General features: G+C 36.1%; 1 protein-coding gene across 7 annotated transcripts in view; it reads left to right on the top strand.

The window, feature by feature from the left end:
* SANBR (SANT and BTB domain regulator of CSR) overlaps positions 1-27138 on the top strand; it is a 72112-nt gene that overhangs the window by 39533 nt on the left and 5441 nt on the right. For 2 of the 7 annotated variants that reach the window (XM_049695853.1, XM_033407240.2), the window contains 11 exons: positions 3212-3357; positions 4234-4330; positions 5300-5332; positions 6602-6701; positions 20680-20771; positions 21544-21561; positions 22018-22046; positions 22125-22198; positions 22684-22772; positions 24688-24779; positions 25672-26262. In XM_049695853.1, coding sequence (XP_049551810.1) covers positions 3212-3357; positions 4234-4330; positions 5300-5332; positions 6602-6701; positions 20680-20771; positions 21544-21561; positions 22018-22046; positions 22125-22198; positions 22684-22772; positions 24688-24779; positions 25672-25708 — 807 coding nt within the window. In that variant the 3' untranslated portion in view covers positions 25709-26262. Of the gene's footprint in view, positions 1-3211; positions 3358-4233; positions 4331-5299; positions 5333-6601; positions 6805-20679; positions 20772-21543; positions 21562-22017; positions 22047-22124; positions 22199-22683; positions 22773-24687; positions 24780-25671; positions 26263-27138 lie in introns of those variants that run through there. The other 5 variants (XR_007470807.1, XR_007470808.1, XM_049695854.1 and 2 more) reach the window with 5 other exon arrangements.

Raw genomic sequence — 27138 nt, 5'->3', positions numbered from 1 at the left:
GTGATGCAGCTAAGACCTGGTGCAGCCAAATAAATAAAAATAAATAAATAAAAATTTTTTTTAAAAAAAGGAAATACTAATGGATGTTCTCAAGATACAGGAAGGAATGAAGACCAAAGAAAGAAATTAATATATTGGTAAATCTAAATGAACATTGGCTGTATGAAGCAATAATGGTAAAACAATAGTGGTAATGCTTTATGTGTGTGTTTTTAATAAATGTATAATTACATTAATCATATAGACAATTTTAAAATAATTGATATATACTATACGTTTTAGTGTATAATAATAAAATCCATAATAATAGCCTATAAGTTGGGAGAGTGATGAAATGGAGTTTAAAAGGTCTTGCATTAGGGAGTGTATTAACAAATTAGACTTTGATAAGTCGAGGATACATGTAATAAGTTCTAGGGTAACCACTAAAAGCCTAGAAGGGTGTATAACTTCTGAATTAATGTGTGTGAAGGGAATGAGTGGAATGATAAAAAAGCAGAAACAAAAATTTAAAATTCTTACTAATGGAAATAAAAGGGACATGATGTAATCTAATAAAGGATAGATAATATAAGACTTACAGCAAATATTACACTTGATAGTGAAATGTAGAAAAATTTTCCTTTGAAATTGGGAGCATGATAAGGATGCTCATTGTCAGCATACTTCTATTCAAATTGATCTGGAGGTCCTGAACAGTATATTAACACAAGAAAAAGAAATATTAAAAGGTTATAGAGATTGAATGGAGCTCTCATAATTTGCAGATGATAATTGTGAATGTAGAAAACCCTGAAGAATCTACAGACAAATCATTAGAATTAGTAAGAATTTAAGATTGATCTATTAAAAATCATTTACAAAAATCAATTGTATTTCTATAAACCAATGAGATTAGAAAATGAAATTTATAAAAAGAAACCACTTACAGTAACCTAAAAATAAGTATCTAGGAATAAATCTAATAAAATAAAACATAAGAACTCTATATAGAAAACATAAAACATTATTCAGAGAAAATGAAACTAAAAAATGGATTTTTATACCATGTTCATGGATTCAGACTCAATATTGTAAAGATATAAATGTTCACCAAACTGACCTATATAGATCCATGCGATCTCAGTAAAAATCCTAACAGGTTTTTATCAGGAACTTTTCTAAGCTGATCCTGAAATATTTATGGAAATACAAAGGGCCAAGAATAGCTAAGATACTCTCAGAGAACACAAAGGTAGAAGTACTTTCTCTGCTCAGTATCAAAATTTATTTTAAGTCTTAGGTAATTAAGACAGAGTGATACTGATAAAGATTAAACAGGTGGATCAGTAGCAGAGAATGAAGTACATTTAACCCTTGAACAACACTGGTTTGAACTGTGTAGGTCCACTTATACATGAATTTAAAAAAATAAAGATGTACAGTACTACGTAATTTGCGGTTAGTTGAATCTGTGGATTTTGGTATGTATGGGGACTCCTAGAACCGATCCCCCACAGACACCAAGGAATGTCTGTACTCAAAGCTACTTAGATACTTTGAGTACTTTGTACTCAAAGCTACTTAGCTACTGTGACAGAGGTGACGTTACAGAGCAGTAGGCAAAGGATAGACTTTCCAATAAGAGGTACCAGGACATCGGGATATCAAAATGGGGAAAAAATAGCCCAAACTATTCCCCCCAAAAAGCCTATGTGTGAAACAAAAGCTAATAAAGCTGGGAATTCCCTGGCAGTCCAGTGGTTAGGATTTTGTGCTCTCACTGCCGGGGGAGCGGGTTCAATCCCTAGTCAGGGAGCTAAGATCCCGCAAGCCGTGCAGGGTGGCCAGAAAAGAATAAAAAACTTATAAAGCTATTAAAAGATAATACCATAAAGGGAGAGATTTTAAATTCAAGTACATTAACTACATTAAATAAACTGAAACTGAGGAGACAAACTCACAGGTGGGACCAGATATTAGCAACACATATCCATAAAAGGTTCATATTAAGATTTTTTTGACTTGTACAAATTAATAAGAAAATGACAATAGGAACTTCACACCAGAAAGTTCCTTGTTGTTCAGTAAACATGAAAAGGAGCTCAACCTCATTTGTAATTGGGGAAATGCAAATTAAAACCACAGATACCACTACATGCTCACCAGAATGACTACAATTAAAATGTCTCACCAAGTGTTATCAAGAACATAGAGTAATGAGAACTCTCATACACTGCTGATAGTAATTTAATTTGGTATACATGAGCACTTGTGCATCAGGAAACATGTTAAGGAATGTTCATAATACTACTACTTGGACTAGTTCCAAACTGGAAATAACCCATCCACCAGCTGTAGAATAGATAAGCAAATTGTGATTATTCATACAATGGCATACTGTCCATTAAAGCAAATGTTAGTTACATGTAGTAACATGGTTGAATCACAAAAACATAGTATTAAAACAAATGAGATGGGACTTCCCTGGTGGCGCAGTGGTTAAGAATCCGCCTGCCAATTCAGGGGACATGGGTTCGAGCCTTGATCCGGGAAGATCCCACATGCCGCAGAGCAACTAAGCCTGTGGGCCACAACTACTGAGCCTGAGCACTAAAGCCCACGAGCCACAACTACTGAGCCCATGTGCCACAACTATTGAAGCCCGTGCACATAGAGCCTGTGCTCCGCAACAAGAGAAGCCACTGCAATGAGAAGCCGGCGCACCACAACGAAGAGTAGCCCCCATTCGCCACAACTAGAGAAAGCCCGTGTGCAGCAGCAAAGACCCAATGCAGCCAATAAATAAATAAATTTATTTCAAAAAAAAAACAATACAAATGAGACAAACTAAACTGTAGTGTTTAGGAATACATCCTTAAGTGGTAAAAGGTATAAGCAAGAAAGTGAGAACCATAAAAGTCGAGGTAGAGGTTATCCTTTGGGAAGGATGGAGGCAATTATGGTTGGGAATGGGCCCAAGAGGAATCCTGGAGTATTGGCAATATTCTGTTTTTTAGTGTGGATAGTGTTACATGGATATTTGTTAAGGTATACATTTATGTTTCATGCTCTTTTCTGTATGAGTATTATTTTTTGAGATACTGAGAAAGGTGTAAAAGTGTTAGTAGGATGGTATGACGGGGCAAAGAAGAACAGAAACATACAGTCGTCTTTAAAGGAATGTTTCTATAATGAACGAACCTCTCAAATTTAGTCTTTTACGTGACAGGGTTGTAAAGTGAAGGACCACATGGTGGTTCTTCGTGATCAAGGTGAAGGTGAAGATTTGCTGTCCTGCCCAACTGCCAGAATACTGGATGATCTGCATAAACACAAAGATGTCATTCTTGTGCCTTTTGCTAAAGATACAGTCAGGTGAGGTGGGGGAAATGGTGTACTGCGACTTTATTCAATGGTTCGCATCCTGGAATCCTCTACCCCCCAGTACCTCCCCAAATCAGTAATGGCAGTCGTTTTCGTTATTTCAGAAAGCCTAGCTGAAATTATATGTTAGCTTACAATAAGAGCAAGCAGATGTTTATTTGGTAGGAAAAAAACCTCTAAATATTGGAAGTCCAAGGGGAAGAAAAACTAATAATAGGAGTTCCTGGTGATTCAAAGGGTGGGGCCCACACTCCAATTTTAGAGGATTTAAAAAATGTTTTCCAAGTTACTTAAGCCCATCTTAGCTAATTGATGGAACTAGAAAAAAAAATTGATGGAACTAGAAAAATAAATTGATGGTTGAGGTTATCTTTGATTCAGTAATTAATGAAGTCACTTCCATCATTTTACAGTTGCAACAGGCTGTCAGGTTGGGGGTAGGAGGACTCTCTGATAAAAACTGTCCTCAAAGCAGTATCCACCATAGCAGCCTGTTTCACCACCTGGCAGGTACAGTGTTTGGAGTATAGTGGTGCTCCCCCCATATGGAGTGACTTATGCTGGGGGAGTCACTAGATGCATTAAGAAATGTAAATGTTGAAGTGGCATACCTTTATACTCAAGAACTGTATTTCTAAAGAGCAATTTATAAAACATTTGCAATAAGAAAAGATATTGTTTACATTTAAATTCTTAAGAAATTGGGGAATTCCCTGGCGGTCCAGTGGTTAGGACTCGGCAACTTTCACTGGCAGGGCCCAGGTTTGATCCCTGGTTGGGCAACTAAGATCCTGCAAGCTGTGCAGCAAGGCCAAAAAAAAAATCTTAAATTGAACACTTCTCCATAAAATGTCTTTTCCTTTCAAGTGATTCTGGTGGTCCCTGTGATGAAAAGGGTCTAGACTGTGATGTTTTACTGGAGCCAAATACACCATGGGGCCCCAAGAGTGGGGAGCTCAATGCTGTAAGTAGCTTGCTTCATTTATTCTTTATTTATAAAAACAATTGATAATATTTAATTTTTGACAGAAATTTGATCTGTTTAATACTGAAATTTTCCATTAATATGCATTAACTCTCATAACAAGGTATTATGCTGAGTTAACAGGACTATAAGGATGATGCATTCCTTGCACTCAAAGAATTAATAATTAATCAACTTAAATTTGGGGGAAAATATAGTCTTCAGGGTTTATTATGGACAAATAATGATTTGAGAAATGAAGACAGTATGAATGGGATATTTTATCCCCTCCTAGTCCTGTAAACATTTTTTGGTATGAAATTCTTTTTGTTAATTGTATTCAGTAATGCATTTAGTTTTTCCAGGGTTTCAAAACAGATATTTTCAAGGTGACTGGAAAGCATTGATTCCTTTGATTCCTGTTACTAACAGCCAGGGAGTCTCTGTTTGCCTGTGAACTTCCTGTCTGTGTTAGTTGAAGTAGCATTTACTTGAGAAAATGAAATATTCCATGTAAAATGCATTATAAACTTTAGATGGCTGTGTTTAATTACTAACATTTATTTATAAATTATATACAAAATAGCAAATCAGATTTCTTGAATATCCATATATAATCTGGTTCCTTAATTTATAATAGAATATAAACATTAAAAAGTGATTGAAATAATTCACAATATAAAATTATATTATCTCTATATGTGATTTACTTGTCCTTTGGAAATGACCCTAGGAAATGTTGATTTTTTTTTTTTCTTTTTTGTAGACATACACATTTTTTCTGGGCAGGGAATACAAAAGATTGTACTATATCATTTTTAGATGAGTTTAAAATTATGTTTCAACCTAGAAGGGAATGAACTTTTTTAACTTTTTCCAACTCTTCTACAATATCCATATGAAAATAAGGAGCTGCAATCTGGGTAGATGCAGATATATTAATCTCTTATTCCTTTGTCTTTTTTATAGTTCTTATCACTGAAAAACTGGACACTGCAGCTGGTAAGTGAGCAACTATATTTCACTTTCATGAATCTCTTTCTTCCTAAATCAAAGTTCAGTTTAATAAAATCTCATGAGTATCTAATTTTATAGATTTTAGTTAAATGTATATCATCCTTTTCAGCTTCTGTAATTTCGCACTTATTAAAAAGTCATTGTTTAAAACAGACACATACTCCATTATCTAGCTGCATAATCCATAAGTTTTCTTAAATGACTTTTTTAAAGTCACTTTTAAGTCACATTTAGAACATTGAACAAAACAACATATCAATTAAGTTCCAGTTATTTGGTTGTTTGATTGATTGATTGATTTTTTTGTTGTTTTTTACCTATTTGCCATTACTGTGCCATCTGCCACCAGTATTCACAAGAATGGAATAGAAATTTGTATCAGTGATAACAGACAGTAGGGTAGATAGATGGAGGAAACTGATGACGATACGTTCAGATGATCCAGCACCACATTCACCCAGAGAATGTGCACATTTACTTGTTTATAAGACTACATTCATATTGGCAATTATTGTATTTTAGTTTAATCTTTTTTTTTAGGTTTATTTATTTATTTTTGGCTGCATCAGGTCTTAGTTGCAGCACGCGGAGGGATCTTCGTTGAGTCATGAGGGGATTTTTCGTTGTGCTGCTCACGCTTCTCTAGTTGTGGCATGTGGGTTTTTTTTTTTTTCTCTTTTCTAGTTGTGGCACGCAGGCTCCAGGGTGCGTGGGCTCTGTAGTTGTGGCGCGTGGGTTCCAGAGAGTGTGGTCTCTGGCTTGCGGCACGCAGGCTCTCTAGTTAAGGCACATGAGTTCAGTAGTTGTGTCATGCGGGCTTAGTTGCCCCACGGCATGTGGGATCTTAGTTCCCTGACCAGGGATCGAACCCGCATCCCCTGCATTGGAAGGCGTATTCTTTACCACTGGACCACCTGGGAAGTCCCTAATTTAATCTTAATATCAAGGAAAATACTTTCAATTGAGTGATAGAAGTGCAGTTCAACAAATACTGAGTACTTATAATGTGCCCATCACTCTGCTAGAATCTGTGAAGGAAATAAATTTTTTAAATATTTAATGTAATGCTATCTTGTCCTAAATGTAGAAATTCTTACATCCATTTCCTGAAAGTTGTGCTAGACAGTGGTCATTTTATCAGTTCTTGTTTGGCTCATTCATCCAAAATAAATTTAGATGAGTGTGTTTGAAAGAATTCATTGGTGATGTGATAATATACAGTTTTAATACAATGTATTTGTTTTTTCAATTCAGAAACAGCAGTCATTATTTTCAGAAGAAGAAGAATATACCACTGGGTCCGAGGTCACTGAAGATGAAGTTGGAGATGAAGAAGAAGTATCCAAGAAACAAAGTATGGATTTCTAAGTTAAAAATCAAGTCTCACTTTTATGAGGAGGGTATATTCCAAAGGATTTAATGCAAGGGATGAAGAATTGGCTTTATAAGTCTACATGGTAGGTTACAACATGGAAAAAATAAATAATAGAGGCTTCATCAAGATTCCCTAACCCTGACACTAACACAGAATACTCATAAAGTTATTTTTTTTAAAGTGCTGTATACTAAGAAATAACCCTCCAAGTTTTCATTTCAGGTGTAACCTAATGGGTTTCTCAAAATGTGTGACTATCTCATTGTACCTGAGATGATTTGAAGTGACACTCAAATGAAGCATTAAATAATAGTCATCAAAGTATGATTTTTTAAGTTAAAACCGTAACTTTATACAACTATAGAATGAACTTGTGTCAAAATTTTTCAACCCATTAGTGAGAGAAATAGCAGGGAAAGTTAGGGTTAGGGTTAAGCATTTGAAGGCTCAGGTATTTGTAGGCATTTGAAAAAAGAATGTTAAAAAAAGACTGCAAATTAGATACAACACTGATTAATGTCATACAAGGCAATAAACCCATAACCACCGGGGTTATCTTTGTTTTCCTTTTTTCCTTTTTTTGGCCCCGACACGCGGCATGCGGGATCTCGGTTCCCCAACCAGGGATCAAACCCGTGCCCCCTGCAGTGGAAGCATGGAGTCTTAACCACTGGACCAACGGGGAAGTCCTGGGGTTATCTTTTCTATTGGACAGAAATCATTTGCATTTCTGTTAGAAAAATTTGTAAGGTAACATGAAAATTCACAGTATCTGGGCCTTCAATCAATAGTAGACAGGAAAGTCAAACATAAGGACGTTCTCTTAGAGGATTAAGTAAGCAGTCCTCCAGTATATCACTTAAAGGACATACAGTCTTCCCTTTGTCTTATTTCTAAGTTTTATATAATTTTTCTTTACATGTTGAATTCCCCTAATGAAAAAACTAGTCATTTATCAATTATTTTTCAATACTAATTAGTGAAGGAGAAAATGCTACTATGTTGTGTGTGTTTCACAGTTGATTGAGGTATAGTTTACATGTAATAAAATTCATTCATTTTTAAGTGTACACACTGACGAGTTTAAGCACAGTTGTATAACCACCAGCAAAATCAAGACCTAGAATATCACTCCAGAAAGTTTCCTTCTAACCCTTTACACTCAGTTCCCTTTCCCCACTCCCAATCCCAGGCAACCAATAATCTGCTTTTTGTCACTGTGGTTTACCTTTTCTAAGATCTCATATAAATGGAATCATGAATAGCCTTTTGTGTCTGGCTTCTTTCACTTAGTATGATGTTTTTGAGATTCATCCATTTGTTGTGTGTATCAGTAGTTTGTTCCTTTGTATTGCAGAGTAGTGTTCCATTGTAGAAATACACCATAATCTGTTCATCCATCCACCATTTCATGGACATTTGGGTTCTTTTCAGTTCTTGGCTGTTATGAATAATGCTGCTGTGAACATTTGCGTAAAAGTTTGTGTGGACATATGTTTTCATTTCTCTTGGGTAGACACCTACAAGTGGAATTGCTGGGTCACATGCTCAGTGTATGTTTAACTTTATAAGGAACTGCCAAACTGTTTTGCAAAGTGACTGTACCATTTTGCATCCCACCAGCAATGTATGAGAGTTCTAGTCGCTACACATTTGTACCAATACTTGGTATTATTGTGGTTTTTTTTAATATTAGGCATTCTAGTGTGTGTGTAATTCTTCGCATCTTTTCATGTGCTTCTTGGTCATTTATATGTCTTTTTTGTGAAATGTCTGTTTAAATCTTTTGCCTTAAATCTTTTTTAATTGAATTGTTTGCCTTATTGAATTGTAAGAGTTCTTTATATATTTGTGGATACAAGTCCATATGTTTTGCATATATTTTTCCCTAGTCTATGACTTGCCTTTTACTTTTATTAACATTGTCTTTTGAAAACAAAAGTTTTTAATTTGTGAACTATAATTTTTTAGCTTTCCTTTTATGTTTCAAGCTTTACTAGCTAAGAAATCTTTGGCTACCCCAAAGTCACAAAGATTTTCTATGTTTTCTTTTAGAGGTTCTATGACTTTAGCTCTTATATTTAAGTATACAATACCTTCCAGGTTAATTTTTGTGTGTGGTATGAGGTAAGAGTCAAGATTCCTTTCTTTTTTCCATAGGCATAGCCAGTTGTGCTAGTACTATTTGTTGAAAAGACTGTTCTTTCCCCATTGGATTACTTTAGCAACTTTGTTAAAGAATCAGTTGACCATTACATATGGATCTACTTCTGAACTTTGTTCTCTTCCATTGATTCTTCTGTCTTTACATCAGTATATCAATGTCACACTGTCTTAATTTTTGTAGTTTTTAGTGACTCTTGAAATCAGTAGTGTGAGTCCTCCAAAACTGTTCTCTTGTCTTAGTTTATTTTGGTATTGGAATTGTGTTGAAGCTGTATGTTGCTCTTTTTTTTCCCAATGGCAAGTCTTCCAATCCATGAACACGGACTGTCTCTCCATTTATTTAAGTCTTCTTTAATGTCTCTCAATCATGTTTTGTAGTTTCATTATGCAAACATTGTAACATCTTTTGTTAAATTTGTTCCTAAGTATTTTCTTATGCTTTTATAAATGGAAGTAGGTTTTTTAAATTTTCCAATTGTTCATTAATGGTAATATTGAAATACAGCTGGTCTTTGTGTATTGACTTTGTATCCTATGACCTTGCTAAATTGACTTAATTTTTCTTTGCTTATTAGATTGCTTTCAGTATCTATGCCTTTTATCTCTTGTCTTGCCTTTTTGTGTTGGTTAGGACCTGATGTTGAATAGAAGTGGTGAGAACAGACATCCTTGCCTTGTTCCTTATCTTAGGGGGAAAGCATTCAATCTTTATATTACTAAAGATTTTTTTTTGATGTGGACCATTTTTAAAGTCTTTATTGAATTTGTTACAGTATTGCTTCTGTTTTATGTTTTGGTTTTTTTGGCTGCGAGGCTTGTGGGATCTTAGCTCCTCGACCAGGGATCAAACCCACACCCCCTGCACTGGAAGGCAAAGTCTTAACCACTGGGACTCCAGGGAGGTCCCCTCTATCTTTAACCATTAAGTATGTAACGTTAGTTGTTGGCTTCTCATAAACGCCCTTTCTTAGGTTGAGGAGGTTCCTTTCTATTTCTAGTTTGCCACATGAATGGGTGTTGAATTTTGTCAAATGCTTTTTCTCCATCTACTGAGATGATAATATAGTCTTTCTCCATCATTATATCAATATGATGAATTACATTGATTTTTCAAGTGTTACATCAGTCTTCCAAGGTAAGCTTCACTTGGTCGTGAGGTGTTTTTCTCTTTATATGTTAGTGTATTGGACTTGCTTGTGTTTTGTTAAAGATTTTTTGTTTGTGTTCATGAGGGATATTTGTCTGTAGTTTTTTTGTGATGTCTTCTTCAAGTTTGTTATCAGGTTAATACCTCATAAAATGAGTTGGAAAATGTTCACTTCTCTTTTCTGAAAGAATTTGTGTAGTATTTGTATTCTTTGTCCCTTAAAAGTATGGTGAAATTCAGTAGTAAAGTCATTTGGGCCTGGAGTTTTCTTTATAGGAAGCTTTTTAATTATCAGTTAAGGTCTTTAATTAATATAGTGCTATTCAGGTTTTCTATTTCTTCTTGAATGTTTTGATAATTTCTTTCAAGGAATGTGTCCATTTTATCCAAGTTGTCACATTTATTGGCATAAAGTTGCTCATGGTATTTCCTTATTATCCTTTTTTGTCTGAAGGATCTCTAGTGATGTCCCTCTTTCATTCCTGATATTGATAATTTGTGTCTTATCTCTTTTTTTCTTGGTCAGTTTAGCTAGAGGTTTATTAGTTTTATTGATCTTTTCAAGGAACCAGCTTTTGATTTCATTGACTTTCTCTATAGTTTGCCTATTTTATATTTCATTGATTTTCCCTCTTATATTTACTATTTCCTTCCTTGTAATTACTTTGGACTTAATTTACTCTTTTTTTTAGGTTCTTAAAGTGGAAACTTAAATCATTGGTTTTTGTTGGGTTTTTTTTTGCGGTACACAGGCCTCTCACTGTTGTGGCCTCTCCCATTGCGGAGCACAGGCTCCAGACGTGCAGGCTCAGTGGCCATGGCTCACGGGCCTAGCCGCTCCGCGGCATGTGGGATCTTCCCAGACCGGGGCACAAACCTGTGTCCCCTGCATCGACAGGCGGACTCTCAACCACTGCGCCACCAGGGAAGCCCAAAATCATTGTTATTTTACTTCTTTTCTAGTATAAGCATTTAAAGCTATAAGATTCACTCTAAGCACTGCTTTTAAGTATTCATAGACTTGATATATCTTTTTTTCATTTATATTCAATACAAAATATTTTCTAATTTCCCTTATGATTTTGTCTTTGACCCATGTGTTGTTCAGTAATGTGTTTAATTTCCAAATATTTTCAGATTTTTCTGGATACTTCTCAGTTGTAGGTTTCTAATTTAATTCCATCATGGTCAGAAAATGTACTCTGTGGTTTCATCTTCTAAATTTTATTGACATGTGTTCCAGATGTGCATGAAAAGAATGTGAATTCTGCTGTTATAGGTGGAGTAGTCTTTAAAGGTAGGGTCAAGTTGGTTTGATTTTCTGGTACAAGTCTTCTCTAATCATATTCTGACTACTTGTTCTATCAATTACTAAGAGAGTAGTATTGAAATCTCAAGCTATGCTTGTTAATTTATGTATTTTTCCTTTCAAGTCTGTCAGTTTTTGCTTTGTGTATGTGTTAGAGCTTTGTAATTAGGCACATATACATTTATAGTGTATTGACTCTTTTCTCATGATCTACCCCTCCTTGTCTATAGTAAAACTGCTTGTGTGAAAGTCTGTTTTGTTTAATATTAACATAATCACTCTAGATTTTTTTTGTTTACCAATTGGATGACATATCTTTTTTCTATCCTTTTATTTTCAACTTCTTCGTGTTTTAAAATTTAAAGTGTGGGGACTTCCCTGGTGGCGCAGTGGTTAAGAATCTGCCTACCAATGCAGGGGACACAGGTTCAAGCCCTGGTCTGGGAATATCCCACATGCTGCAGAGCAACTAAGCCCATGTGCCACAACTACTGAGCCTGCTCTCTAGAGCCCGCGAGCCACAACTACTGAGCCTGCGAGCCACAACTACTGAAGCCCACATGCCACAACTACTGAAGCCTGTGTGCCACAACTACTGAAGCCCGTGCACCTAGAGCCCATGCTCCGCAACAAGAGAAGCCACTGCCATGAGAAGACCACGCACCACAACAAAGAGTAGCCCCTGCCCGCCGCAACTAGAGAAAGCCCGCACACAGCAACAAAGACCCAACACAGCCAAAAATAAATGAATAAATAAAATTTAATTTAAATTGTGTATCTTGTAGATAGCATATTGTTGGTAATTGCTTGTTTATCTAGTTTGACAATCTCTGCTTTTTTTTTTTTAATTTTTGGCTGTGTTGGGTTTTCGTTGCTGCGTGCGGGCTTTCTCTAGTTGTAGTGAGTGGGGGCTACTCTTTGTTGTGGTGCGCAGGCTTCTCATTGCGGTGGCTTCTCTTGTTGCGGAGCACAGGATCTAGGTATGTGGACTTCAATAGTTGTGGCTTGCGGGCTCTAGAGCACAGGCTCAGTAGTTGTGGAACATGGGCTTATTTGCTCTGCAGCATGTGGGGTCTTCCCGGACCAGGGCTCGAACCTGTGTCCCCTGCATTGGCAGGCAGATTCTTAACCACTGTGCCACCAGGGAAGCCCAATCTCTGCATTTTGACTGGAACATTTATTCTATTTATATTTAATGTGTTTATTGATATGGTTGTATCAGGTCTGCCATTTTGCTATTCATTTTCTAATTTTCTCTGATGTTTTGCTTCTCTGTTTTGCCTTTCCTGCTTTTTTTGTGCTAAGAAAATAATTTTAGGGTATTATTTAAATTATTTAATTTGCTTTTCAGTTATATTCTTTGCATTTGTTCTAAAGATTACAACATGCCTCTTTAACCTATCACAATCTACTTAAAGGTAATATGGATTATTCCAGGTAAAATAGAAGAACCTTAAAATAATATATAGTTCCATTTTCTTCCCCTTCTTTGTGCTATTGTTGTCATATATATATGTGTATATAAATATCATATATCATATGATATACATATCATACATTTATATGTATATAAATGTATATTTTTGCTTTACACAGTTATATGTCATTTAGAGAAGAATAAAAGAAAATATATACAATTAGTCTTTTATATTTATCATTTGTCTCTGTATCTTTGTTACCATCTGATGTTATTTTCTTTCATTCTGAAGAACTTCTTTCATTATTTCCTGTAGTGAGGTATACTAGTGAATTCTCTTATTTTTATTCATCTGAAAATGTCTTTATTTTACTTTTGTGGTGTTTTTTTTTAACATTTATTTGGTTGTACTGGCTCTTAGTTGCAGCAGGTGGGCTACTTAGTTGCGTCTCGAGGGCTCCTTAATTGCAGCTCACTGGCTCCTTAATTGCAGCACATGGGCTCCTTAGTTGTGGCATGTGAACTCTAAGTTGAGGCATGTATGTGGGATCTAGTTCCCTGATCAGGGATCGAACTGGGGCCCTCTGCATTGGGAGCATGGAGTGTTAACCACGGCGTCACCAGGGAGGTCCCTTGCTTTTGTTCCTTTTTTTTAATATAAATTTATTTAGAGAGGGCAGACAGCAGAAGCAAGAAGAACTACAGTCCTGCAGCCTGTGGAACAAAAATCACATTCACAGAAAGATAGACAAGATGAAAAGGCAGAAGCCTATGTACCAGATGAAGGAACAAGATAAAACCCCAGAAAAACAACTAAATGAAGTGGAGATAGGCAACCTTACAGAAAAAGAATTCAGAATAATGATAGTGAAGATGATCCAGGACCTTGGAAAAAGAGTAGAGGCAAAGATCGAGAAGATGCAAGAAATGTTTAACAAAGACCTAGAAGAATTAAAGAACAAACAAACAGAGATGAACAATACAATAACTGAAATGAAAAATACACTAGAAGGAATCAATAGCAGAATAACTGAGGCAGAAGAATGGATAAGTGACCTGAAAGACAGAATGGTGGAATTCACTGCTGTGGAACAGAATAAAGAAAAAAGAATGAAAAGAAATGAAAACAGCCTAAGAGACCTCTGGGACAACATTAAACGCAACAACATTCTCATTATAGGGGTCCCAGAAGGAGAAGAGAGAGAGAAAGGACCTGAGAAAATATTTGAAGAGATTATGGTTGAAAACTTCCCTAACATGGGAAAGGAAATAGCCACCCAAGTCCAGGAAGTGCAGAGAGTACCATACAGGATAAACCCAAGGAGAAACACGCCAAGACACATAGTAATCAAATTGACAAAAATTAAAGACAAAGAAAAATTATTGAAAACAACAAGGGAAATACGACAAATAGCATACAAGGGAACTCCCATAAGGTTAACAGCTGATTTCTCAGCAGAAACTCTACAAGCCAGAAGGGAGAGGCATGACATATTTAAAGTGATGAAAGGGAAGAACCTACAACCAAGATTACTCTACCCAGCAAGGATCTCACTCAGATTCGATGGAGAAATCAAAAGCTTTACAGACAAGCAAAAGCTAAGAGAATTCAGCACCACCAAACCAGCTTTACAACAAATGCTAAAGGAACTTCTCTAAGTGGGAAACACAAGAGAAAAAAAAAGACCTACAAAAACAGACCCAAAACAATTAAGAAAATGGTAATAGGAATATACATATCAATAATTACCTTAACCCTGAATGGATTAAATGCTCCAGCCAAAAGATACAGGCCCACTGAATGGATACAAAAACAAGACCCGTATATATGCTGTCTACAAGAGACCCACTTCAGACCGAGGGACACATACAGACTGAAAGTGAGAGGATGGAAAAAGTTATTCCATGCAAATGGAAATCAAAAAAGCTGGAGTAGCAATACTCATATCAGATAAAATAGACTTTAAAGTAAAGAATGTTACAAGAGACAAGGAAGGACACTACATAATGATCAAGGGATCAATCCAAGAAGAAGACATAACAATTATAAATATATATGGTCCCAACATAGGAGCACCTCAATACATAAGGCAACTGCTAACAGCTATAAAAGAGGAAATCGACAGTAACACAACAATAGTTAGGGACTTTAACACCTCACTTACACCAACGGACAGATCATCCAAACAAAAAATTACTAAGGAAACACAAGCTTTAAATGACACAATAGGCCAGATAGATTTAATTGATATTTATAGGACATTCCATCCAAAAACAGCAGATTACACTTTCTTCTCAAGTGCACATGGAACATTCTCCAGGATAGATCACATCTTGGGTCACAAATCAAGCCTCAGTAAATTTAAGAAAATTGTAATTATATCAAGCATCTTTTCTGACCACAACGCTATGAGATCAGAAATCAATTACACAGAAACGTAAAAAATACAAACACATGGAGGCTTAACAATACGTTACTAAATAACCAAGAGATCACTGAAGAAATCCAAGAGGAAATCAAAAATACCTAGTGACAAATGACAGTGAAAACACGACGATCCAAAACCTATGGGATGCAGTTCTAAGAGAGAAGTTTATAGCAATACAAGCCTACCTCAAGAAAGAAGAACAATCTCAAATAAACAATCTAACCTTACACCTAAAGGAACTAGAGAAAGAAGAACAAACAAAACCCAAAGTTAGTAGAAGGAAGGAAATCATAAAGATCAGAGGAGAAATAAATGAAATAGAAACAAAGAAAACAATAGCAAAGATCAATAAAACTTCTCAAAGCTGGTTCTTTGAGAAGATAAACAAAATTGATAAACCCTTAGCCAAACTCATCAAGAAAAAGATGGAGGGGCTTCCCTGGTGGCGCAGTGGTTAAGAATCCGCCTGCCAATGCAGGGGACACGGGTTCGAGCCCTGGTCAGGGAAGATCCCACATGCCTCGGAGCAACTAAGCCCGTGCGCCAAAACTACTGAGCCTGCGCTCTAGAGCCCGCGAGCCACAACTACTGAAGCCTGTGTGCCACAACTACTGAAGCCTGTGTGCCACAACTACTGAAGCCCACGCGCCTAGAGCCTGTGCTCCGCAACAAGAGAAGCCACTGCAATGAGAAGCCTGTGCACAACGAAGAGTAGCCCCTACTCTCAGCAACCAGAGAAAACCCGCATGCAGTGAAGACCCAAAGCAGCCAAAAATTAAATAAATGAATAATTAAATAAAAAATTAAAAAAAGAAGAGGGAGACGGCTCAAATCAATAAAATTAGAAATGTAAAAGGAGAAGTTACAACAGACACCGCAGAAATACAAAGCATCCTAAGAGACTACTACAAGCAACTCTATGCCAATAAAATGGACAACCTGGAAGAAATGGACAAATTCTTAGAAAGGTATAACCTTCCAAGACTGAATCAGGAAGAAATAGAAAATATGAACAGACCAATCACAAGTAATGAAATTGAAACTGTGATTAAAAATCTTCCAACAGACAAAAGTCCAGGACCAGATGGCTTCACAGGTGAATTCTATCAAACATTTAGAGAAGAGCTAACACCCATCCTTCTCAAACTCTTCCAAACAATTGCAGAGGAAGGAACACTCCCAAACTCGTCTACGAGGCCACCATTACCCTGATACCAAAACCAGACAAAGATACTACAAAAAAAGAAAATTACAGACCAATATTACTGATGAATATAGATGCAAAAATCCTCAACAAAATACTAGCAAGCAGAAATGAACAACACATTAAAAGGATCATACACCGTGATCAAGTGGGATTTATCCCAGGGATGCAAGGATTCTTCAATATATGCAAATCAATCAGTGTGATACACCATATTAACAATTGAAGAATAAAAAACATATGATCATCAAAATAAAAAACTTTTAAATATTAACAAATAAAATCCAGTAAAAAAAAAAAAAGGTTAATATATCAAGTAATTGACCAAGTAATGTTTATATCAGGTATGCAAGTTTGGTTTTACATTTGGAAATACATTTCACCATATTAACAAAATAAAGGAGAAAATCCATATCATCATCTAAAAAAAATTTATTAATTTATTTTTGGCTGTGTTGGGTCTTCGTCGCTGCTCACGGGCTTTCTGTAATTGCAGTGAGCAGGGGCTACTCTTTGTGGTTCACGGGCTTCTCCTTGTGGTGGCTTCTCTTGTTGCAGAGCACGGGCTCTAGGCGCGCAGGCTTCAGTAGTTGCAGCACGTGGGCTCAGTAGTTGTGGCTCCTGGGCTCTAGAGCACAGGCTCAGTAGTTGTGGCGCATGGGCTTAGTTGCTCCACGGCATGTGGGATCTTCCCGGACCAGGACTCGAACACGTGTCCCCTGCATTGGCAGGTGGATCCTCAACCACTGCGCCACCAGGGAAGCCCCTTGCTTTTTAAAAAAATTTTATTTATTTATTTATTTATTTATTTTTGGCTGCTTTGGGTCTTCATTGCTGCACACGGGCTTTCTCTAGTTGTGGCGAGTGGGGACTGCTCTTTATTGTGGTGTGCGGGCTTCTCATTGTGGTGGCTTCTCTTGTTGCAGAGCACGGGCTCTAGGCACGCGGGCTTCAGTAGTTGTGGCACGCGGGCTCAGTAGTTGTGGCTCATGGGCTCTATAGTGCAGGCTCAGTAGTTGTGGCACACAGGCTTAGTTGCTCCGCGGCATGTGGGATCTTCTCGGAGCAGGGCTTGAACCCGTGTCCCCTGCACTGGCAGGCAGATTCTTAACCACTGCGCCACCAGGGAAGTCCCTGCTTTTGTTTTTGAAGTACAGTTTTCTTGATATATAATTCTTCGTTAATAACGGTTTTTTCTTTTTGCACTTTAAATATGTTGTTTCAATGTCTTCTGGCCTTGATTGTTTCTGATGAGAAGTCAGTCATTGTGATAAAATTGGTCTCATATATCTCAATATTTTTCCTTGTTTTTTATAGAGGCTAAAATTTCCAGTGGTGGTAGTTTTCATTCTTGTCTTGTTCTTTATTCAATGATAATGCCTTTAGTGTTTAACCATTAAACATAATATTGGCCAGAGTTAAAAAATAAATAAATAAATATGTCATTTCAGTGTCTTCTGGCCTCCATTGTTTCTGATGAGAAGTCAGTCATTGTGATAAAATTGTTCCCCTGTGGGGCTTCCCTGGTGGCGCAGTGGTTGAGAGTCCGCCTGCCGATGCAGGGCACGCGGGTTCGTGCCCCGGTCCGGGAAGATCCCGCGTGCCGCGGAGCGGCTGGGTCCGTGGGCCGTGGCCGCTGGGCCTGCGCGTCCGGAGCCTGTGCTCCGCGACGGGAGAGGCCACAGCAGTGAGAGGCCCGCGTACCGCAAAAAAAAAAAAAAAAAAAAAATTGTTCCCCTCTGTATGTAATGTGCACTTTTAATCATGCTGCTTTCCAGATTTCTTTTTTTCTTTAACTTTTAGAAGCTTAACTATGATATGCCTAGATGTGACTTTCTTTGAGTTTATCTTACTTGGGATTTGTTGACCTTCTTGGATCTGTAAATTAATGTTGTCTTACAATCTTTATTCTTTAAGTAATTTTTTTGCCCCTTTCTCTCACTCGTTTTCTGGAGCTCCAGTACACCTATGACCTTTTGATAACTTCACATTCACTGATTCATTTTTCTGCCATTTCACATTTTCTCTTGAACCCATCTGGTACATTTTTTCATTTCAATTATTGTGCCTTTCAGCTCTAGAATTTCCCCCTGGTTCTTTTATACTTTACGTTTCTCTGTTGAGATTCTCTATGTGCTTACTCAATACTACCATTTTTCTTTTGAACATATGTATAATAGTTGCTTTGAAGTTATTGTCTCCTAAGTCCAACATGCTGGCCCTCTCAGGATCAGTTGCTATTGACTGTTTCTTTTCTGGGTGTTTTCTGTTTCTTTTCTTTTCACTTTCTTTATCTCATAACTTTTCGGTGAAAACTGGACATCGTAGATTATCTTTGTGCAACTCTGAAATCTCTTTTGTTCTTCTGAGGATTGTTGGGATTTTTGTTCTAGTAAGCAATTAACCTGCCGGACCCAAACTGCAAAATCTGTCTCCTGGCTGGTATGCAGTGGATGGTGTTTTTCATAGGTTTTTTGGCTGCTGACTGCTACTGCGTTAGCCTGCCCCCACCCCACCCCCAGGGGCCACACCAGCCTGTGTAGTTTAGTGGTCAGCCAAGGATTTGGACAGAATTTATATTCAGATTTGGGGGCTTACCTGCTTAGTGGTTTCCTTGCTTTTTGGGTTCCCTCCTAGATTCCTACTTGTTTTTCCAGTTCCCAAGTCTGACCTCTGATACCTCAAGACTATAAGACTCTCAGAAGCTCAAGCTAAAGGCAGTTTGGGGAAATCATTCAGTCAAAAGGCACAAGAAACTCCCACATCTCGCAAAGAACTGTTCCGTCTTGCAAGGATCAACACCCCACCCTAGTTTCTGCTTGCCTTTTTAGCGGGGCTTCCTAGGGTCTCCCATATACCTGCAGAGTTTAACACTCAGCTAGGAATTTGGGCATAGTTTATACTCACATTTTAGACCTCAAGTCTCTTTCTTGCTTCCGTATTTTCCCCTTTAAATTTCCAGCTTCTTGGGGATTCCCCGGTAGTCCAATGGTTAGGACTCTGTGCTTCCACTGTAGGGAGCATGGGTTCAATCCCTGGTTAGGGAACTAAGGTCCCACAAGCCACGTGGCACGGCCAAAAAAAAATTCCAGCTTCTCTGTTGCTTCGAACTTTATCATCTTCTCCCTAGAACTCAAGGCTGTAATTTTCCTCCTTGAACTGGGGAAGTGGGGAAGTGCCCTCAGACAAGAAAGCCACAAACTCACAGCTCTTAGCTCTTGCATCTTTCAAACATAAACACTGAACTTTCTGTCTTCCTTTGACTATTCCCCAGTACCTGCAGATGGTTGTTTATAATATTTTTGTTCTGTTTTTAGGGAAGGAATTATCCAACCTTTTCACACTGCCATTATCATATGTCCCACCCTATCATGGCTTTTAGAAATTTTATAACGCTTAAATCTCCCACTTTAACAAAGAGACACGTCGGGCTCAGGGCTTGCCAGCAGGCAAATAAATCTATCCAGATTATTGATGTTGTTTTGTCTTTTTCTGTTATCTTCAAAATTAACTTCTATGTAGCACATTTTACAGGTTTTTCATTTATGGTAGTGATAAAGTTTCCCTTTTAAGATAGAGCAAAAAGTGTGAAGGTGGTGTACAAATAATTGATATTTGGGAAACAGTGTTCTAATGTGCTATTCTTAACCTTTAAACATTGTTTTTAGAGAAATACTTCTTTCCCCTCCTTTTTGCCTCTCTCCTTTCTGCACTAAACTGTCAGCCAGAGTAAAGCAGAATACTGACTGCAGGAATGCCTTAGTTTCAAATATACTTTGTCCCAGATCTGGTTCTTCACAAGATCATTTATGTTCTACCTTCATAGCCCACCTCCTGCATGAACAAAAGACATTTTAAAGATTTTTTGTGAGCTCTTCTTTCCTCCCATTCTCAAATTGTGTTTTTCTGGGTTATAGTTATTTTTTATATAAAAAATTTGGAATTAGGAGGTGTGACTCCACTGGCAAATTAGATTCAGAGAAAGAAATATGAATAATTTCCCCAACATTTTTCTGTATTTAATTTCACTGGCACTTGGAATTCATTGCCCTCATTTTTTTCCGCAAAGATTTTCACCAAGTAGAAAGAAGAAAAGTAATTAAAATGAACCTCTGTAAAGCAGTTTTAGTTTGATTTCTCCATATAGTTACTTTTTATCCCAAGGTAATTTGTTAGTTTTTAAAAACAATGTTTTATTTTTCAGTGGTTTTATTGTTTGAATGTGACAAGTGCATGGGAAAAGTATATGGGACTTATGCTCATAACATTGACCTTCTGTTATCAGGGAAAAAGGAGAAGCCAAAGAAATTCACTAAACAACCAAAAAAGCAGATGTCTTCACCCTGTGGTCAGAAGAAAGAAAAGGCATTGGAGAAGGTAACACTAAATTATCTATTACTATTCTAAAGTTCATATTGAGAAATAAGCAGGTACAGCCAGGAAAAATTCGAAAAAGAAGAGTAATGAATGCCACAGTGGAATGCTAGCAGTGTAAACATGAGTGAAGAATCACTATAAAGACTGAGATTAAAGATCTCTAAGGTATATTGACACATGAAAAAAGGAAAGTGAGTTTGGGGGAGAGAAATTAGGGGTTTGGGATTAGCATATACAAACTACTACTATATATAAAATAGATAAACAACAAGGTCCTACTGTATATCACAGGGAACTATATTTAATGTCTTATAATAAACTATAATGGAAAAGAATGTGAAAAAGAATATATATATATATATATATACACATATATATAACTGAATCACTTTATACCAGAAACTAATACAACATTGTAAAGTAACTATACTTCAATAAAAAGAAAAAAAGAAAAAAGGAAAAGTGCAGAGCAGTATGTATAGTGGCATATTATGCTACCATTTTTGTAGACTAGATGAAGGAATATATATGAATTTTCTTGTATATCCATAAAATATCTGTGGAAAGCTATACAAGAAATTGATAAAAGTAGTCGCCCCTAAGGAAGGGAACTGAATGTCTGGGGGACAGAGGCTTTTTAATATATGTGCTGTTTGTACTTCTTGAATTTTGAACCAGTATTACTTGTTCAAAAAATAAGTAGCCTTTAAATTTTTAAAATAAATATTTTATGACCTTTTAAAATTATTCTTATTTCCCCGTGCCTTCAAAGGAAGGAGTAAAAAGCCAGGTAGGAATAAGAGAACAGTATAACTACAGTTGGCTAAAAGAGAAATTATAGATTCTAAAAATGTGTGAAAAGCTGGGGTTCAAACAAGTTCCACACAATATATGTTGGATGGGTTGTACGTTCATCTCCATATTAAGGACCACAGGCACAGAATGAGTGAATTCTAAAAGATTGCATAAAGGTGGGGGGCTTCCAGGTCAGACAAATAAAACTGGGTTCAAATTCTAGGTCTGTTTCTCTGTGGAAAGTCTCTTAACTTCTCTGAAGCTGTTTATTATGGAGGTAATAGTAGCACCTATCTCACATGGTAGTTGCAAGGCTTCAGTGAAAGAATGCTTGTAACGCTCTTGGTACAGTATCTTGCATCCAATAAATGTAAACTCTTTTTATATTACCTATAACGCTAATCAATAAATATGTTCTAATTGGGCCTTAATGTTGTCTGCTTTTTTTTAGTCAACTTCTAGAGATGTGTCTCCTTTCATGTGAGTATTGCTCCTTAATCCAGTCAGATGTTCACTGTAAAAGCATCAGTGCTGATTTTTGTTTAATTTTTTCAATAGTGTGAGTATGCAGAAGAATAAGTGGGATGCCACAAGATCCTTGAGATTCAACCAAGATGCACAAAGAGAAGATGGTAAGTTTTATTATTTGTGTAGTGTACAAATTAGGTCTAAATAACAATGATAGGAATCTTTTATTTTATGAAGTATGCTGAATAGCTTTAAGGATTCCAACTGGAATAAGGCCCAGAATTAGCACATTCCCTTAGGCATCAACCAGAGTTTTCATTACTAGACAATCCCAGTAGATAATATGTTGTTTTATGTATCTGTCATTTTGAGGCCTCTCAGCCTGACTTTCACCCACTACCTCCACTCTCAAGAAGGCTGAATATGTCTTAGGCTGATTTACAGTAATATTAAAAGCAGCACAGTTATCTGTATGTGAGCCATTTTGCCACTTGCAGCCTAAAATCCTTCAAAGGTAAATAGGTGTATGTGTCTATAAATAATATCCAATGATATTTTCATAAACTCTTGATGATTGCAATCTTCTTTAAGAAATAAAAGTAATAAAACATCCTCATAAAAAGTAAGGTTTATTAATTTTTACCTTCAGATCAACGGCGGATGTCTGAAATTACAGGGCACCTAATAAAGATGAGATTGGGTGATCTGGACCGAGTCAAGTCAAAGGAAGCAAAAGAAGTAAGAATTATGTACTCGTGTACTGTGCTTGCTTGGATATGCCTTCCTACTTTATTTTCATCATAAGTATAAAGATGCTTTATAATTTTAAAAGAGTAAATTTTTTATGTATTTTTATATTCTGTAGCGGTTAGCCAGTTTGTTCACATAAGTTTTTCACCACCTCTTACAGTCCATAGGTCCTCTCTGTAACACACATAGTAAAGTACATTGTTACTGAAAGTGTAATGTCCAACCAAGAGCAGATTAACTGTCCGGAGGGTGACCCCTGGAAGTTGCTAATTTTCATCAACTCTGCATGCAGTGCTTAGACATTATCTTTAAAATAAGATGTTATCTTGATGAAAATGATCACAAGAAATACCTTACTCTTACTGAATTACATGTTAGTCATAACATTATGTATCATCATTAGTACCAGTATTATGTATTCACAGTAACACTTGCCCCTAATTCTTTTATTTAAAAATTTACTTCCCTACAAGAACAAAACACAGGAAAAAAAATCTTTATCACCATGGGTTAGGCAAATATTTCTTAGCTACCACACCAAAAGCATTATCCATAAAAGAAAAAAATTGGCACATTGGACTTCATCAAAATTTAAAACTTCTTTTTGAAAGGCATTATTAAGAGAATGAAAAGACAAGCCATAAACTATGAGAATATATGTGTAAAATATTTATCTGGTAAAGGATTTATATCCACAATATATAAAGAATTCTCAAAACTCAATAATAAAATAAACAACCCAATGACAATAAGTGGGCAAAAGATTAATCATACACTTCAGAAAGAAGGGATACAGGTGGCAAATAAGCACAGGAAAAGATGCAACATCATTAGTCATTAGGGAAATGTAAATTAACACCTCAGCAAGATAACACTATACACCCACTAGAATGTCTAAAAAAGTTTGGGGTTGTAAAAAAAAAAAAAAAAAGTTTGGGCTTTTTTTTTTGTTTTTTTTTTTTTGGCTGCATTGGGTCTTCGTTGCTGCGCGCAGGCTTTCTCTATTTGTGTCGAGCGGGGGCTCTTCTTCGTTGTGGTGTGCGGGCTTCTGATTGCAGTGGCTTCTCTTGTCTGGAGCACAGGCTGTAGGTGTGCGGGCTTCAGTAGTTGTGGCTTGAGGGCTCTAGAGCACAGGCAAGCTCAGTAGTTGTGGCACACGGGCTTAGTTGCTCTGCGGCTAAAAAAGTTTTTTAAATATGCTGGCAAGAATATAGAGCAACTGGAACTCTCGTATATAGCTAGTAAGGATGCAAAAGGGAATGCCTACTTGGGAAAACAGTTTAGCTGTTTCTTATAGCATTAAGTGTTTACTCACCATACAGATCATTTCACACATATCTTTACAGTGGCTTTATTTAGAATTGCCAAGAGCTAAAAACAACCCAAATGTCCTTTACATGATAAATGAGTAAGACTGTAGAATAGATAAAAAGAATGAGCTATTGATACATGCTGCAACATAGATGAATATCCTACACGTTATGCTAAGCAAAAGGAGCCAGATTCAGAAGGCTACAGACTGTATGATTCTATTTATATAATGTTCTGGTAAATGCAAAAGTATAGGGACATAAAACAAGTCAGTGGTTGCCAGGAATTGGTAGTGTCAAATCGTTGGACTTAAAAGGGGCACAAGGGGATTTTCTTGGGGTATTTGAACTGTTTTATGTCTCCATTATGAGTGGTTACACAACTGTATGCATTTGTCAAAACTCAGAACAGTACACTAAAATGGGTGAATTTTACTTATATAAAATTGTAACTCAGAGCCTGAATTTAAAAAATCAAAAAAAAATCAAAATAAAATTACTTCTAAGTTAAAAAGTAATGCCATTTCAATAAAAGCAGAGCTTCTATTGGTTCCTTAAAGATAATAACTTAATTTTTCTCCTTTACTGTGCAGTTTGCAGGAGGTATTTATTCCAGGCTCGAAGCACAAATCAAGGCCTCAGTGCCAGTCAGTGCACGGCAAAGCAGCTCGGAGAAAAACACAAGGTGAATCCGCATAAATGAATCCAGAATGCCACTAGCTTCGAAGTGATTTTTTTTTTTTTTTTTTGGAAAAATCATATGAACACTAGAAGCACATAATTTGAGTTTGGTTTTATTTTGTTTCGGGGATTTGATCATCCAGACATTAATTAGAACCAGATTTTAACTTAAAAGTTAAGACTTGAAGAGGTCATGATCACAAAATTTAATGAAAGTATACTTTTTTAAAAGTTTTCTGTTTATTGAGTCAGCTCCGTTCTGAGCCAACTGCTGATAAAAATGTAAGCTATAGTGTGAATTAGCAGGATTTTTATACTATTTGTAGATAATATATTACTACTTTATATAAATCATTGAAACCTTTCTTGTTTCTTGTTCTCTCTCTCTTAATAAAGTCTAATTTGTATGTTCTGTGTCATTTTACAGCACAGATTTTCTTTGAAAGATTAACAGTTACTGAGATTTGATTATTAATACTACAGATCCAAATGCCTTATCTGCAATTCTGAAATCCAGAAAGCTCAGAAAGCCAAAAGCTTTTTGCATACATTTGTGGCAACTCAAGCCTGACCTGAGCTACTGTGGTACTATTTATAGTTTTTATTTATCCCACTTAATGTAAATGCTCATTTGTTTCACTGAAGAAGTATTAATGTGTTTGGTTGTGGGGCACTGCTCCAGATTCATAATATACAATATATGTACATATTATTTCCCCGAAATTAAAAAAATATCTGAATTCCAAAATACATCTCCAAGAATTTTTGAAAATGGATCATGGAGCTACATGAAGTTTCATTAAACTTTGACACTGTCAAGCAAACATGACCTCAAGCAGTGGCAACTTATTGTTTTAGAAGCACCTCTGACCTTCTTTTCTGTTTAAAAAATCTAGGTCTAAAAGTCGTTTTGGTCAAGGTCGGCTTGCGTAAAGCACCTTAAACTATAAGAAGACAGAAGACTCACCTCTGGACATCTGAAATTGCTCATCACTTCTTGAAGGTCTTCAGAACGATGACTTCTAAATGTTTTAAGTTATTTATTAATTATTCTTGCAAGCCACATAAATCGTAGTGCTAAGAGAAATATATAGTTAGGTCTTATGAAATCTAATTGTAAATATGAAACTTTTTAAATCTAATTTTCCTTTGGTGTGATGCTAGGCTTATGTAGAAAATTAGTATTTACAAATTTGCATAGTTAAGGCTCCTAGTATTTGTTATCCTTTATTTATTTGAAAGAGAAGAGGTCTAAACTCTCAAGTAGCTAAGAGTTTTTTAAGACCTTAAAAATTAGGGGAACACAGCTGGTAGTGGTATGGTACATGTGCACTAATTATAGTATGTCTTTTGGGCTGTAAATCTTGGGATAGCACTGAGAACTGCAATTTGTGTGATGAAATTTCCAGTGATGCTAATTTTAAGTTTGCATGATTATTAAGGAGTTACAGATCTCAAGACTGCATTAAATAAATTTTCAAGATGAAGTAGTTCTTGTGTTGGGCAGAAGCCTTAATTTTTTTCAGCATTATTCCATAGAAAGCACAATGTTAATCCAACTCTTTTTTTTTTTTTTAGTTGTGTTTTTTTGTTGTTGGTTTGGTTTTTTTTTAGTTTTTAGTACTTATTGGTCATCTGAGCTAGAATTACTGATTATTACCTCTTTCTTCTGTGAAGCTAGTGCCATTCTGAATTTGTTAAAATAACCATTGATAATTTTAAGGCTAGCAAATCATTTCAGTTGTATGAGACACCCACTGTACAGTTCTCAGGGCACTAAAACTCAACCATATTTCTATAGCCATTCGAATAGCCCCTTAAAACAGTTATAATTAGTTATTACTTTAGAGATGTCTAGAAGGAAAGATTCCCAAATACATTTGATGGATGAAAAATTGCATATATTTAAGAAAAATAAAAATCAAATTCTATTCTATAGATCATGTTTTAATTTTCTAACCAAGCAGAAAGAGTGCTCAGGGAAAATTTGTTCCAAACCATAAGCATAAAAAAATTATGCGTTTGGAAATTACTTGTATGTAGGTCTCTGAAAAACTTTAAGATGCACTGTTTCTATTTTTAGTCTTCCTTTGCCTTATAATTGAAATTTCTTCAGATTAGAGAACAGACTTTAATAGTGTATGACAGAACAGCAATTTCTGTTGAAATGTCCAAGTGTTACACTCAGTTTAGACGTACAGAAATCATTATTTTTAATGAGTGTTTTAGTTGGTAAATGAAGCTAGATTTTATTTGATGTTATACGTATGGCTTTGCCAAGATTTTTGAACTTCTCTTTGGAAATTTTGTTGCAGTCGATATATTTTTCAATTGTTTGATATTTTTGAAACAGATTATAAAAT

This window comes from Orcinus orca, chromosome 13 (assembly GCF_937001465.1).
Source record: "Orcinus orca chromosome 13, mOrcOrc1.1, whole genome shotgun sequence".
NCBI classification, from domain to species: domain Eukaryota; kingdom Metazoa; phylum Chordata; class Mammalia; order Artiodactyla; family Delphinidae; genus Orcinus; species Orcinus orca.
The sequence above is the reverse complement of the archived record's forward strand: the minus strand, read 5'-3'. Positions and strand labels throughout refer to the sequence as shown.